This window comes from Chiloscyllium plagiosum, unplaced genomic scaffold (assembly GCF_037043375.1).
Source record: "Chiloscyllium plagiosum isolate Xiang-an unplaced genomic scaffold, Cpla_swu_hap1 HiC_scaffold_5, whole genome shotgun sequence".
Lineage (NCBI taxonomy): Eukaryota > Metazoa > Chordata > Chondrichthyes > Orectolobiformes > Hemiscylliidae > Chiloscyllium > Chiloscyllium plagiosum.
The window spans coordinates 109,108,420-109,125,288 of NW_028270143.1; the positions used below are offsets into that span (position 1 = coordinate 109,108,420).

Below are 16,869 nucleotides of genomic sequence, written 5' to 3' on the forward strand. Positions count from 1 at the left end.
GGCAGCCAAATAAAAACAAGACTAAAAAAAGTCATTGCCAGAAGTGGGGCTGTCAGCAGGAAAGATTTTGCTCAAAGTATATCAATCTTTGCCAAACCAGATCCAACTGGCCTGCAATCAACCTTGTTTGGTTAACAAGGGAATAGTAAAGTCACCACATTCTACTGGGTCATAGGCTGCCCTCATTCGGCATAAAAAGCTAGTGGTAGTTTAGTCCAAGGGTCGTCATACTGTAGGTTGAAAAGGAGGGTCCTCCATGGTAACTTCAGCCAGCATGGAAACTGAGCCCATGCTGTTTGTTATCATAATGCATTGCAACCAGCTGTCAACCAAGCTAACCTGCAGCTATGATCTAAAATCACAGCTTTCAGGTTTAACATTTTCTCATGTTATTTGGCCACGTTTAATTCAACTAACCATTTGCATTTAAACAACAAAACTTCACACTTCTTGCAGAATGCACTTTTTCATCTGGGAGATATGATCTATACACTTGGCATGATACAACAAGTAACAGCACAATGACTCAAAAAGACACAAACAAACAAAACTTGCAGGTTTTAGTTGCTACCAACAGACCTTATGGGGGGCAATTCTGGCGAGAGTTTACATTCCTGCAAATATTGAGACAATTTCAATCAAAACGTTTATCCTATTGCTGAGATCAGCTAGATTCCCATGTGGTGCTCCATCTGAGACAGGAACAACCAATAACAAAAAAAATTCACTTGTGTCCCACAACTATTCTCGGTGCAGAAAAGACTGATTAAAAGGCAAATCACTTTTGCATTACTCTCAACAGCAAACAGAGCTTTGACAGTCTAAATCATGTGCAGCCACAAAAGGTTCAACTCAATTTTACTCAAGAATGGTTGCAAAGTTTAGGAAATCATTGCAACATGTTAGCTTATGGCATAAAGATAATTTACATCTGTTGGCAATGCAGAGCTCTTAGCTGAAGCTGAAGCACGCGAGTCTCAGTGTAAAGGGTCACAGTTGTGCTTCAAGATCAAATGGGAACAGATGGAACTTCAAACATTATATTTCTTGAAATTTTGCAAGCAATTAAAGACTACCACAGATTCTTGAAACAATATGTAGCTAGGTCAACTAGGGAAGGGGACCTTATACTGGAGAATGAGCCTTCCAGGTGATCAAAGTTTCAATGGGAGAATATTTGGGAACCATAATTATAATTTGGATCAGCATACTATGAAGGACCTTGTTAAATCTTTCACTAATGTCCATGTAGACAATGTCCACTGCCTGACCCTCAATCATCTGATCATTTCCAGAGAAGAAAAACACCAAGTTTAAGACACAAGACCTAGCCATGTTGACCATCCCTAATGAATCCATTATTTTCCAAATGCAATTAAATTAAGAATCTTCTCCAATAATTTCCCCATGACTGATAAGGCTCACCAGTTTTTGTTTCCTGGATTGTCCCCATTACCCTTCAACAAACAACATTGGCTTTTCTTTGTTCTAACATTGTTTCAAGAATTCTTTTACTTGCTTACATTTTTACAAAATGTGTTTGAAATTCCATCGGTCCCCACTTCTTAAAGCACAACTGTACCCCTCTAAACTCCTCCCAGTGGTCTTAAGGCACAAGGAATTCATGGAGAGTCGATAAACCAGATACAAAATAAACTTAGGTCATGAACGGCAGAGGATATTTGCAGTTCTATTATGACTAGAGGCCTGCTACCAGTGGTAATCCGCAAGGATCAGTGCTGAGACCTCGTTTGAAATATGTATAAAATTCATTTGCATTAAAATGTAAGTGCCCTGGTTAGTGAGTATGCAGATGACAAAAATTGCCAGAATTGTGGCCAGTGATAAAGGTTGTCAAAAGACTGTCAGTTGTTAAGGCTGGGCAGAGAACTTGCAGATATCTGCACAAGTGAGGCAATGCATGTTAAGTAGTCAAGTGCAAGAGGAAGTATACAGTAAATGGCATGGGATCCTTAGGAGCATTGATATATAGAGAGAGATCTTGGGGCAAGTCATAGCTCCCAAAAATGTTGGGGTAGCACAGTGGTTCAGTGGTTAACATGCTGCCTCACAGCACTAGGGATCCAGGTTTGATTTCAGTCTCAGGCGATGGTCTGTGTGGAGTTTGCACTTACCATCCATGTCTGAGTGTTCCTGTTTCCTTCCGCAATCCAAAGAGAGGTGCGGCTTAGGTGGATTGACCATTCTAAATTGTCCAGGCATGTGCAGGCTAGGTGGGTTAGCCATGGGCAATGTAGGGTTATGGGGATAAGGTAAGGGGGTGGGGTCCAAGAGGGATGCTGTTTGGAGGGTCAAGGTGAACTTGAGCTGAATGGCCTGCTGCACAGTTATAGAGGACTGGTTAGACAAACTTAAAATTATTTTGGCTAAAGCTCCACAGACATGGTGTGTCAAAAGGGCCTATTCCTGCTGTGCTGCTCTGTTTTTACTTATGAGCAGCTTTCCTCAATTTCAGAACCAAAAAAAAGGTGATACAAGTGAAGGATTGAGGATGTTCATTGCACATTCTATATTCTCAAATTTCATTTTATAGCTTAAGTTGACCAGAATTTGCAACAAAACTTTCAGTACACAAAGACTTGCGATTTTGACCCTGAGCTTCCGCTTAAGCCAGCAGCATGCAGAGCAGAGCAACGGGATACATTTTCAATAAGTACAATGTTTTATGACAAATGAAATACAAAAATAACAAAGCTTTAACACTGGGTTACACAGCCATATAATATGCACATGACAAAATTACATTTCTCCAAGTGCTGTGACAAAATGGCGAATCAACTTCTGGCAATTTTTTGAATTTCTGCTCAAGAATAAAATGTGGGGATTTAATATATAACTGAGTGCATACTACAGTTTAACACTGTGCAATTATATGAAATTCCTGTACAGCAATCTGATTTCACCAGTTAAAATTGCCATGGGTAAGCTATGTGACACAGGTCTCTAGCACAGAGTCTGTTCCTGCTGTCAGAGGGGTAAGGAAGGAAGAGAAGCACAGCTTTAGTCATTTGGGACCGCATAGTTAGGGAACAGATAAGTACTTTTGTGGGAACAAAAGAGACTCACAATTGGTTGATTGCCTCCCAGGTACCAGGATTCGTGATGTCTCTGATTGAGTTTTCGGGATCCTCGGGGGGGACGGGGGGGGGAAGAGAAGAGAGAACATGGTGGTCCACCAATGACATAGGTGGTAAGGAAGGTGGGGATCTAAGGCAGAAATTCAGGGAGCTAGGGTGGAAGCTTTGAGCTAGAACAAGCAGTTATCATCTCTGGTTTGTTGCCTATGCCATGTGTTAGTGAAGCAAGGAACAGGGATACAGCGGAGCTGAACAAGTGGCTGCAGGGATGGTGAGTTTTGGTTTTTTGGATAATTGGAGCTCTTTCTGGGGAAGATGGGACCTCTACAAAGAGAATGGCCTTCATCTCAATAGTGTGGGGGTTTAATGTTTGCTGATGCTCTTCAGGAGGATTTAAACTAATGCAGCAGGGGATGGGAACCTGATTTGTAGTTCCAGTGTACAGAAAGTTGAGGGTAGTGAGGTCAGGGATAGGTTAACAAAGTTACGAGGGGGCAGCGGCAATCAGGAGATTGGTTTGAAATGTGTATACTTCAATGCCGGAAGAATATGGAATAAGGTGGGTGAACTTGTAGCATGGGTTGGTACTTTGGATTTCAACGTTGTGGCCATTTCAGAGACATGGCTAGAGGGTGGACAGGAATGGTTGTTGCAGATTCTGGGATTTAGATGTTTCAGCAGTAATAAATGGTGGGCGGGGTGGCATCGTTAATCCAGGATGGTATCACAGCAGCATTGGGGATGAGCCCTCAAACGTTCTGGGGTAGTTTGGGCTGAGGTTAGAAACAGAAAAGGCGGTCAGCCTGTTGGGAGTTTTCTATATGCCTCCGAATTGTTCCAGGGATGTAGAGGAAAGTATAGCGAAGAGGATTCTCAATAGGAGCGAGTGTAACAGGGTAGTTGTTATGGGGTACTTTATTATATTCCCAGTCAATATTGGGGAAGTTAAAGTAGTTTAGATGGGTCAGGTTTTAACGTGTGGGGTTTTCTGATACGGTATGTAGACAGGCCCACAAGAGGTGATGTCATATTGGATTTGGTCCTGGGGAATGAACCCGGGCAGGTGTTAGATTTGGAGGTAGGTGAGCACTTTAGCGACAGTGAACATAATTTGGTTATGTTCACAATAGCAATGGGCAGGGATAGGTATATACCACAGGGAAAGAGGTATAACTGAGGGAAAGGCAATTATGCAATTAGGCAAGATTTAGGATGCATAGGGAATGGACTCTCGAAACATGGAGCTCATTTAAGAAACAGCTACTGCGGGGAGGTAGTTGTAGAGAGGGAGCGATGGTTTACTAAAGAAGTTGAAGCTCTTGACAAAAGGAAGGCGGCTTGTGAGGATGAGGCATGATGACTCAATTAGAGGACTGGAGAGCTATACATTAGCCAGAAAAAAATCTAGAGAGAGCTAAGAACAGCAAGAAGGGGACATGAGACCTTGTTGGTGGATAGGGCCAAGGAAAACCGTAAGGCCTTCTATAGGTATATCAGGAATAAAAGAATGTCTAGAGTTAGATTAGAGTCAAAGATAGTACTGGAACACGAGGTCTGGAATGAGGACACAGGGGAAGCACAAATACTTTTCGTCAGCATTCACATTGGAAAAGGGCAATGTTAGTGACAATATGGAGTTACAGGCTACAAGATTAGATGGGATTGAAGTTGACAAAGCTGGTTATAGCAATTTTGGAAGATCTGAAAATAGATAAAACCCTGGGACCAGATGGGATTTATTCTGAGATTCTCTGGGAGGCCAGGGAGGAGATTGCAGAGCCTCTGGCTTCAATCTTTATGTCATCATTGCCAACAGGAGTAGTGGCAGAAGACTGAAGGATAGCAAATGTTGTTCCCTCGTTTAAGAAGGGGAGTTGGGATAACCCTGGTAATTATAGGCCAGTGAGCCTTACTTCAGCTGTGGGCAAGGTGTTGGAAAGGGTTAGAAGAGATGGCAAATGTGGTTCCCTTGTTCAAAAAGGGGAGTAGGGATAACCCTAGTAACTATAGGCCGGTGAGTCTCACTTCTGTTGTGGGCAAAGTCTTAGAGAGAATTGTAAGGGATAGGATTTATGCACATCTGGATAGGAATAATGTGATCAAGGATAGTCAGCATGGTTTTGTGAAGGGCAGGTCGTGCCTCACAAACCTTATTGAATTCTTTGAAAAGGTGACGAAGGAGGTTGATGAGGGGAAAGCGGTAGATGTGGTATATATGGATTTTAGTAAGGCGTTTGATAAGGTTCCCCATGGTAGGCTACTGCAGAAAATACGGAGATATGGCATTGAGGGCGAGTTGGAGGTTTGGGTTAGGAATTGGCTGGATGGAAGAAGACAGAGGGTAGTAGTTGATGGCAAAGTTTCTTCATGGAGTGCCGTCACTAGCGGTGTTCCGCAAGGATCTGTTTTGGGACCATTGCTGTTTGTCATTTTTATAAATGACCTGGAAGAGGGGTTAGAAGGTTGGGTGAGCAAGTTTGCGGATGATACGAAAGTCGGAGGAGTTGTTGACAGTGAGGAAGGATGTGGCAGGTTACAGCAGGATATAGAGAAGCTGCAGAGCTGGGCAGAAAGGTGGCAAATGGAATTCAATGTAGCTAAGTGTGAGGTGATTCACTTTGGGAAGAATAACAAAAAGATGGGGTACTGGGCTAATGGTCGGATACTTGGTAGTGTGGATGAGCAGAGGGATCTTGATGTCCATGTACACAGATCTCTGAAAGTTGCCACCCAGGTAAATAGTGCGGTGAGGAAGGCATATGGCGTACTGGCTTTTATTGGTAGAGGAATTGAGTTCCGGAGTCCTGAGGTCATGATGCAGTTGTATAAGACTCTGGTGCGGCCGCATCTGGAATATTGTGTGCAGTTTTGGTCGCCATACTATAGGAAGGATGTGGAGGCACTGGAACGGGTGCAGAGGAGGTTTACCAGGATGTTGCCTGGTATGGAAGGAAGATCGTATGAGGAAAGACTGAGGCACTTGGGGCTGTTTTCATTAGAGAAAAGAAGGTTTAGGGGTGACTTGATTGAGGTGTACAAGATGATTAGGGGGTTAGATAGAGTTGACAGTGTGAACCTTTTCCCGCGTATGGAGTCGGGTATTACAAGGGGGCATAGCTTTAAATTAAGGGGGGGTAGATATAGGACTGAAGTTAGGGGTAGGTTCTTCACTCAGCGAGTCGTACGTTCATGGAATGCCCTGCCAGTAGCAGTGGTGGACTCTCCCTCTTTATGGGCATTTAAGCGGGCATTGGATAGGTATATGGAGGATAGTGGGTTAGTATAGGTTAGGTGGGCTTGGATCGGCGCAACATCGAGGGCCAAAGGGCCTGTACTGCGCTGTATTCTATGTTCTATGTTCTAGATAGGATTTATCATCATCTGGAAAGGAATAATTTGATTAGGGATAGTCAACATGGTTTTGTGAAGGTTAAGTCGTGCCCACTGACCTTATACAGTTCTTCAAGAAGGTGACAAAACAGGTGGATAAAGGTAAGTTGGTTGATGTGGTGTATATGGACTTAGGTAAAGCATTTGTTAAGGTTCCACACGATAAGCTATTGAACAAAGTAAGGAGTTCTGGGATTGAAGTTGATTTAACAGTTTGGATCAGAAATTGGCTAGCTGAAAGACAACAGAGGGTTGTGTTGATGGGAAATGCTCATCCTGGAGTTCAATTACCCAGTGGTGTGACGTGAGCATCTGTTTTGGGGCCACTGCTTTTTGTTATTTTTATAAGTGATCTGGATGTGGGCATGGAAGGATGGGTTTGTAAATTTGCGGAAGACACTATGGTAGGCACAGTTGCGAATACTGCCAAAGAATGTTGCAGGTTACAGAGGGATAAGATGCACAGCTGGGCAGAGAAGTGGTAAATAGAGTTTAATGTGGAAAAGTGGGAGGTAGTCACTTCAGAAGTAGTAACAAGAATGCAGAGTACTGGGCTAATGGTAAAAGTCTTGGTAGTGTAGATGAACAGAGAGATGAGCGTCTAGGTGCATAAATCTCTCAAACGTTGCCACCCAGGTTGATAGGGTTGTTAAGGAGGCCTATGGTGCACTGGTGTTAATGATAGGGGGGGGATTGAGTTTCGGAGCCACAAGGTATTGCTTCAGCTGAACAAGACACTGTGAGGCCGCACTTGAAGTATTGCGTGCAGTTCTAGTCACCGCATTATAGGAAGGATGTGAAAGCTTTGGGAAGTGTTCAGAGATTTACAAGGATGTTGCCTGGTATGGAAGGAATGTCTTACAAGGAAAGGCTGAGGAAACGGAGATGATTTTTGTTTGAGGTTGAAAGCTGACTTAATTGAGATGTATAAAGGTAATCAGAGGGTTTGATAGTGTGGACAGTGAAAGCCTTTTCCTTGGATGGCAAAGGCGAATGTGAGGGGACATAGCTTTAAATTGAGGGGTGATAGATTTAGGACAGATATTGGGGTAGTTTCTTTACTCAGAGTAGTAGGGTCTGCTTGCAACAGCAGTAGACTTGCCGAAGTTAAAGGGCATTGGACATACATATGGATAATAATGCAATTGTGTAGGTTAGATGGGCATCAGATTATTTTCACAGGTCAGTGCAACATAGAGGCCAAAAAGCCTGTACTGCACTGTAACGTTCTACATTACATGGTAAAATAAAAGGTGGGTACAAAAATTAATGGACAGTACTGTATGGGACCAATACCATAAAAAGTTGACCAATTAACCAAGACAATGGAATGCTCATACTGCACCAAAACCCCCAATTTCACAGATTGAGAGCAAAGGATAGAATGGCAAAGGTGTCCTATTCCTTGTTTCTGTGAAGCTAGAAATGGGGAACTTGTGCTATTCTATCCATTGCTCTTTATTCTCAGTAAGACTTATAAAGGATACCCACATTTTAAAATATTGAGCAATAAAATGACTTACTGAAGAAGTCAGCAAAAGGATCCCTGCCTCCAAAGAACTCCCTGAAAACATCTTCAGGATTACGGAACGTGAAGCCAAAGTCGAAGCCTTCTCCAAACTGACCACCTAATGGGATATGGCACAAAAGTTGTGATAAATTATTTACATTAAAAGACCAGTTGTTTCAGAGTTTGGATTTCAATTTCAAACATCTTCCAAACGAGTTTTAAATTAAACTTTTGATGCTTAAGAATTTCAATGAATATCAAATCATACTAAAATGAATTTCCTTTCAAATATGGTTTGAAGGAGTTTGGCAATTAAGATTCAATGCACTATATCATGAGCAGAGAAACTTGGACTCAAACTCAATGAATTGTCAACATTGGTTATTGGAATATTAAATAATTTGAGTGGGAAGAGAAATGCAATTCAATTTTGCTTGCATTTCATCCTAGAATGGGAGTGAAGAACACATTAAACTAATTACGGATAAAAGTGCAGAAAATGGTTTAAAAGAATTTACAGTTAACACCAGTCAAGTAGTCAGAATTGGAAGCAACTTTCTTTATGCAGGTTGCTCTTATTAGTTGACAGATCAGTCTCAATTCTGACTATTGCTTGAAAGTGCTTCAACCGAAACAATGCTTAAAATTGCAAAGTAATCTGCAAATACTAACCAATGGTAGAATGCTGGGGAGGAAAAGCCAAACATGCATTCACTTTGATATATTCCAAACTGAAGAATTACCTTAAACCAATTTGGTTTTTAACAGTTTACTTAAGTCCTTTAAATACAATGTACAATATCATAATAAATGATCACAGCTGAAAACTTTATGGTGCCCATTAAATCTTACAATGGAATAAGTGAAGAGAATTTTAAAATTACTCTGGACAATTTACTTTTGTGGGTTGTAGAAAAAAGCCAACTTGGGCGAAATGAAAAAGGAAACATTACAAAGTCACAGCAATCAAAAAAATCACTTTCAGGTGCAGGTTAGACTGCGGTTATGATGGTATCTGAAATATCAGTTTGGAATAGCACTTTTCTCGACATACCCTGGACTCTTTGGAAGGTAAAGATGACTGACTGCAGGAGGGAAGTGATGGATTTGCAACACAAGCTGCTCAACTAGAATCAGTGTGCACTGTTTTCAGAGATGCTATGTGACCCACTGTGTAATAAGTGAAGAATTTGAACTTGACAGAAACAAGCTTTGCACTCAAATCCATCTCAATACACATCAAACCCACGGGAAAACTTCATTATGAATGTGCAGGATGCCCAAAAAACTAACATACCAATCTCCACAGCAGCAAATTCAGCTGTCTAGGAATAATCCAGGAAAATACCCAAATGCCAACCATATGATCCCCACAGATCAACAACTGGGCCATTTGCAAGAAATTCTTCACCTGAATTTAATTATTGTTTGGTCAAAATACTACAATAACATTGCACAATTGAGGTGCATTACTTTAAGAGGCAGTTATAGATATATATTTGCATAGTTTGTAAATGACATCTTGGCTTAAGGTTTGCTTGCAATAACTGATTTTTAAAGTTATTCTAAAGGAGCCTGTTTGACATCTCTGATTACTAAGCTATGTACAGTGTGAGACAAAACTGGTAAAAATCAACTTCGTTTCAAAGTTCAAATTTTGTGACTAATGCAGAGGTTCACCCCTCAAACAGACTGTAACACTATATTTAAAATAACCAAACTGAAGTTTTCCAGATGAGCTTCAAAATAATTACAGCACTCTAAATCACAAGTATCTTAGCAGCAAGGTTCAATCAAATCACAACAGTATTAATTTGATTACGTTTTGAACCTTAAAATTCAGGCTGTTTACTTACCTCCACCAGCATTAGTCAAGCCTTCTTTCCCATATCGGTCATAGATATTGCGTTTTGAAGCTGTGTTGGAAAAGGTCATTCAGAAGATAATTAGTATCAGGGCTGTAAAACACTGCAAATTATTTTAGCTGTAAACTGTAATTGCTTTAGATAATATGTTCTTCATATCTAAACACTGGATAGCACATTAATGAAAAAGCTGCTATTACAAGGCAAACAGTGCTCTAAACTCAGATTTAGAAATGACTCAGTGGAACTGCAGGTCAGCTTCATTGGGCAAATATATAATTTTATAAAAGCTGATCAGGAGCCCAGTTTACTTTAAAAAAAACTCAAGCACAGAACGTTAAGCCCTTTCTGCTGTGGAGCCAAGCTTAATTTAGTTGACAGTGCTAAACAATCCCACAATCAATGGGTCAAGTGAAGGTTCAACAGTTCTGCCTTATCCAGTCATGAATAATGCTGAAAAATGTGTTGCTGGAAAAGCGCAACAGGTCAGGCAGCATCCAAGGAGCAGGAGAATCAACGTTTCGGGCATAAGCCCTCCTTCAGGCTGCTGGACAATTAAACAAGAGGAAGCAGTTCCATAAATATCCCTATTTACAACAGTGGGGAGACACCCAAGATATCACACCAAGAAAAGGCTGAAATATAAGCAATCCTCAGGTAGGTACCAATTGGATGACTTGTCTTAACCTCCCAAGGTGCCTTGCATCCCAACTGTCAAATGTAATCCAATTCTATTCATTCCATGCATCAAGAAAATGGCTGAAAGCACTAGATGTTGTCATGACTCCAAGGCCCTGACAATGTCTCAGCTGTAGTACTGACATAATGAGTCCAAAACTAGCACACTCCTAGCCTACCTGTTCCAAAAACATCTGATAACACGAAATACCAACCGAAAAGTCTACTCAAAGCAGTAGAGACTAATTATTAAAGCAGCACTTACTCATTCAAGAGTTACTACTTACAGCCTTTGTCCAAACACATTGACAAAGAAAATAAACCTCTGTGGCATTAAAGAGTCTTAAATTTTGAGGTTAATGAGAAGCAGTCTAAGATCACTGCTTGTTTTGGAGTTATACCCAAGGAAAATGGTTGGGGTGTTGAAGGCAAATTAACTCAATCATAGGAAATCACGGCAGCTCGTGAGGTTTACAATCCAAGTTCGAACCATCTCCAACTGCTTCACTGATTACTACATCCTCAAGATCAGGTGTGGGCATACTGGCAGATAATTAGTACTCACTACTCTTCATCACACATCCAATATTAAAGCTATCCATTCTAACATGCAACATGACATGGGAAACAGACTTGGTCAGCTAAGTGACAAGTGACTGTTGCATCCTTTATGATAATCCTCAGAAGCTTCCTGCCAATTAGTAGTCACAATGTCATTTTTCCTCTATTAATATTTCTGTGAATTACCTGATGAGTTTTATTTCAGCAATGCACATGTAACATCCATATCACAAGTGTCAAACAACTATCAACAAAAGAATCTAGCCATCTCCCCCAAACTTCAATGGTTTTACCATCACTGAATCTCCCACATCTGTAACATAGCTTAGACTAGGTCACAGCTTGGGAATTACAGACTCCTTTCAGATCTGCCAATGCCTATCTATTTATCTGTCATCTACAAAACAAGGTAGGAATTAGAGTGAAGGTGGTGGTGCACTGGTAGCTTTATTAAACCCTGAGTTCCAGGTTAATAGTCTGGGGATAGAAGTTTAAAGTCCACCTGTCAGACTGCCATCTGAAACAAAAAGCTAGCTTTATGGTAGCCAGGTAACTACTATCAGATGGCATAAAAACCCAACTGATTCTGTCATTTGAGGAAGAAAACCTGGCCCTTTCCTGGTTTGGGCATTTAACTCCAGACATCAATGCAGGCAATCTCTACTCCACGAAATGCTGGCCAAACTAGCAACACTCACATTTAAACTGCATTTTCACTCAGTCTCATTACACATATGCAATTATCATCTATGCATATATTAAAATATATTCATGTAAATTATGAATTACATATTCACAGGGTGGCATGGTGGCTAGCACTACTGCCTGTGACAGGGACCTGGGTTTAATTCCAGTCTCAGGTGATTGTGCAGAGTTTCTCTACTTGGGTTGCTACTAGGTGGAGAAAGTGAGGTCTGCAGACGCTGGAGATCAAAGCTGAAACTTTATTGCTGGAACAGCACAGCAGGTCAGGCAGCATCTAGGGAACAGAAGATTCGACGTTTCCTGAAGAAGGGCATGTGCCCGAAACGTCGAATCTTCTGTTCCCTAGATGCTGCCTGACCTGCTGTGCTGTTCCAGCAATAAAGTTTCAGCCTTGCTATTAGGTGCTCTAGTTTCCTTCCACGGGCCAGGGATGTATGGGTTACTTAGAACAGCCATGTTACATTGAATATAGTGTGCAGGAATGTGGAGGACAGGTGGATTAGCTGTCGTAAATGCAGGTCAACAGGGATAGGGGAGGGGTAAAAACAATGGCCCCCCTAGTCCAGGAACTCCCCACATACGTTCGAGACACCACCCACGCCATCCACCTCCTCCAAGACTTCCGTTTCCCCGGCTCCCAACACCTCATCTTCACCATGGATATCCAATCCCTCTACACCTCCATCCGCCATGACCAGGGCCTCCAAGCCCTCCGTTTTTTCCTCTCCAGACGTTCCCAACAGTACCCCTCCACCGACACACTCATTCGTTTGGCCGAACTGGTCCTCACCCTTAATTTCTCCTTTGAATCCTCCCACTTCCTCCAGACCAAAGGGGTAGCCATGGGCACACGTATGGGCCCCAGCTATGCCTGTCTCTTTGTTGGCTACGTAGAGCAGTTGATCTTCCGTAATTACACCGGCACCACTCCCCACCTCTTCCTCCGCTACATTGATGACTGCATTGGCGCCACCTCGTGCTCCCGCGAGGAGGTTGAGCAATTCATCAACTTCACCAACACATTCCACCCTGACCTTAAATTTACCTGGACCATCTCTGACACCTCCCTCCCCTTCCTGGACCTCTCCATCTCCATCAGTGACGACCGACTTGACACTGACATCTTCTACAAACCCACCGACTCCCACAGCTACCTGGATTACACCTCTTCCCACCCTACCTCTTGCAAAAATGCCATCCCGTATTCCCAATTCCTCCGCCTCCGCCGTATCTGCTCCCAGGAGGAGCGGTTCCACCATAGAACACACCAGATGGCCTCCTTCTTTAGAGACCGCAATTTCCCTTCCCACGTGGTTAAAGATGCCCTCCAACGCATCTCATCCACATCCCGCACCTCCGCCCTCAGACCCAACCCCTCCAACCGCAACAAGGACAGAACGCCCCTGGTGCTCACCTTCCACCCTACCAACCTTCGCATAAACCAAATCATCCGCCGACATTTCCGCCACCTCCAAACAGACCCCACCACCAGGGATATATTTCCCTCCCCACCCCTCTCCGCCTTCCGCAAAGACCGTTCCCTCCGTGACTACCTGGTCAGGTCCACGCCCCCCTACGACCCACCCTCCCATCCTGGCACTTTCCCCTGCCACCGCAGGAACTGTAAAACCTGCGCCCACACCTCCTCCCTCACCTCCATCCAAGGCCCCAAAGGAGCTTTCCACATCCATCAAAGTTTTACCTGCACATCCACTAATATCATCTATTGTATCCGTTGCTCCCGATGCGGTCTCCTCTACATTGGGGAGACTGGACGCCTCCTAGCAGAGCGCTTTAGGGAACATCTCCGAGACACCCGCACCAATCAACCACATCGCCCAGTGGCTCAACATTTCAACTCCCCCTCCCACTCTGCCGAGGATATGGAGGTGCTGGGCCGCCTCCACCGCCGCTCCCTCACCACCAGACGCCTGGAGGAAGAACGCCTCATCTTCCGCCTCGGAACACTTCAACCCCAGGGCATCAATGTGGATTTTAACAGTTTCCTCATTTCCCCTTCCCCCACCTCATCCTAGCTTCTAACCTCCAGAAACTCGATCCCCTGACCTGTCCGGACTTGTCCGACCTGCCCAGCTCCTTTTCCACCTATCCACTCCACCCTCTCCTCCCTGACCTATCACCTTCATCTCCTTCCCCACTGACCTATTGTACTCTATGCCACTCTCTCCCACCTCCACCCTCCTCTAGCTTATCTCTCCATGCTTCAGGCTCTCTGCCTTTATTCCTGATGAAGGGCTTTTGCCCGAAACGTCGATTTTGCCTGTCCTCGGATGCTGCCTGAATTGCTGTGCTCTTCCAGCACCACTGATCCAGGGATAGGGGAGGGGCCAGGTAGGACAATACACTCAGAACAAACCTTGCCAAGTTCATGATTTACATTTAATAAAATCACTTCATTCTTCTGGACCCAATTGTATAGGCCCAAACCCACAACATTTTCTCACAAGAGAACCCCCTTGTGGCAGTAGTCAGGTGAACCTTCACAAGATCTTCTAATGTAATTATCTTTAGTAGAACAAAAGGTGAAACTTCAAATGCAATCGCATTAAAGATCATATACAACTGGAGCAAGATATTTCAACTTTTATACTGTCTTCCCTAGCAATATGCATCAATATTCAGTTTGCCTTTGTACGCATTTGCTGTACCTGTTTATATTTGAGCATTTATGATGGTGGACAAGGGTTGTTGGCTGCTTGTTGCAGAACATTTCTGTTGCAACGTAGAAAATTGAAGCCACAAACTGAAGGCCTGCAAATATGTCTACATTAAGAATGTCTGATATTAGGAATCTCAAATTTTAGAGTGGTAAATTTTATCTAGTTTAATATAATTTTCAAAAGTGATAAAAAAAAGAGGTCAACTTAATTGAAGAGGGCAACATACAACACCACCAAGCCAATCTCCATCCAACAGAAACCCATTCTATGGGTTTTTGCAATTTGATCTTAAGTGCCTTCAAATGTACCAGAAAATTGACAACACAATTCACAACTGTCAGAACTATCCACTCAGATCAAATATTCACATCCAATAATGCTTACCATTAGAAAGAACTTCATAAGCTTCTGCAAGTTGTTTAAATTTAGACTCTGCCTCTTCCTTGTTATCAGGATTTTTATCAGGGTGCCACTTCAGTGCCAGCTTGCGATATCTTTGAAAAATGCAACCATCAATTTATAACTTTGCTTGTTAAGAACTGGTTATACAGTTTAGTCAAGTGCACAGATTTGTACCTCTCTCAGCCAATGGTACCATTTGTGTGTAACTTTATTCATGTAATGATTGTTCAAAGAAACCAATTATATGCAAATTTTACAACCTAAATCAGATTTCCCAGCCACGCAGCCATTTTGCCAGCATTGCTACAAAAGACTTCAGAACGCACTGAGGAATTATAAATTTCAGATTGCTCTACGAAGTTGTCCAAGTAGATTTCAAGGGCTGATTAAAAATTGTTATACTTACAGCAACCAAAGTAGCTTGTACAGTGCAACATGCATTTGCTACTCCCATAGTAACCTTTAATTAGGATATCCCAACAAGAATAACCTCATGGTTTTACCCCAAACAAGTGACCAAGAATACACACTTCATTGCCAGACAGTCCAGTTTACTGTAATTCAGTAGAATTACAAACTCAACATGCCACAGAAATATCAGCGCCCAATTTCAGCCAATAAAAACAGTACTCTGGTACACAGTTTTAAAACTTTGAAAATGTGAAGTTCGAACAAGTTAAAATAATGATATGGTCTCCAGAATGATGAATTATAATGTAACTGACTTGGATATATTCAAACAGTATGAAAAGTTAGGCGATTGATATTTTGAGAAAATTGGGGTAAAATAAGAAACAATAACAGTTTGCCTTTGGTACATCAGGAATTAAGTGTCAGAACAATTCTTTGATCCAACATCCTAGAATAAATTTCTAATCTATTTCAGCCAGGCAGTAATGGAGACTAATTAAAGTAGCAGCCTTGGAGAGAAAAAAAAAGACAAATCTCAGCCTTGGACTGTCTGTACTTGCAAGGTGGTTATTTGGGCAAAGTGGAGCTATGCATCACTACCATAATACAGAGGATGAAGATAGATTATAGTGCTTAAAAGGATTTGGGTTCAAACAAAATAAGACAATGGAGCAGAAGTTAAGCCAGTCAACCCATCGAGTCTGCTCAATGTTTCTCAATTCCATTCTCTCACTTTCTCTCCGTAACCAGTGACACTCAAGAACCTACTTTAATCTTAAATATACTCAATGACCTGGCCTCCACAGCCTTCTGTGGCAACAAATTCCATAGATTCACTACTTTCTGGCTGAAGTAGTTTCTCCTCATCTCAGTTTATTCTAAGGCTAGGCTCTAATCTCTCCTACCAATGGAAACATCTTCCCAACATTTACTCTGTCCAAACCATTCAGTATTCTGTATGTTTCAATTAGATCTTCCCTCATCCTTCTAAACTCTCATGTATATACCCAGAGTCCTCAAACGTTCCATGTATGTTAAGCTTTTCATTCTTGGGACCAATCTCGTGAACTTTGCTGAACACACTCCAGAGCCAGTACACCCTTCCCGAGATATGGAGCCCAAAACTGCACACAATACTCCAAATGTGGTCTGACCAGAGCCTGACATAGCCTCAGAAGTACATTGCTGCTTTTATATTCAAGTCCTCAAAATAAATGCCATCATTGCATTTGCCTTCCTAACTACTGACTCAACCTGCAAGTTTACATTATAGAATCCTGGACTAGAACTCTTAAGACTTTACATTTCAGAACTTTCTACCCATTTAGAAAACAGTCCATGCCTCTAACCTTCCTACCAAAAAACAACCTCACACTTTAATCCACTCCCCTAACCTGAAGTCCAGGTAGATAGAATCCATTGGCTCTCGGTGTAACATGCTCATTACTTCCTCAAAGAATTCTTTGAATATTTTTTCAGCATGACCTTCCATTGATGAAACTATGCTGGCTTTACTCCATTTCGCTATACACTTCCCAGTACTCAGAAATCTCATCCTTCACCATAGA

General features: G+C 42.3%; 1 protein-coding gene across 3 annotated transcripts in view; it reads right to left on the minus strand.

Moving 5' to 3' along the window:
- Nucleotides 1–16,869, minus strand: part of dnajb6b (DnaJ heat shock protein family (Hsp40) member B6b) — a 151,995-nt gene that overhangs the window by 108,108 nt on the left and 27,018 nt on the right. For all 3 annotated transcript variants that reach the window (XM_043690700.2, XM_043690701.2, XM_087987557.1), the window contains 3 exons: nt 14,873–14,982; nt 9,855–9,914; nt 8,012–8,116 (listed from right to left, as the gene is read on the minus strand). In XM_043690700.2, the coding sequence (XP_043546635.1) occupies nt 8,012–8,116; nt 9,855–9,914; nt 14,873–14,982 (275 nt within the window). The remainder of the gene's footprint in view (nt 1–8,011; nt 8,117–9,854; nt 9,915–14,872; nt 14,983–16,869) is intronic.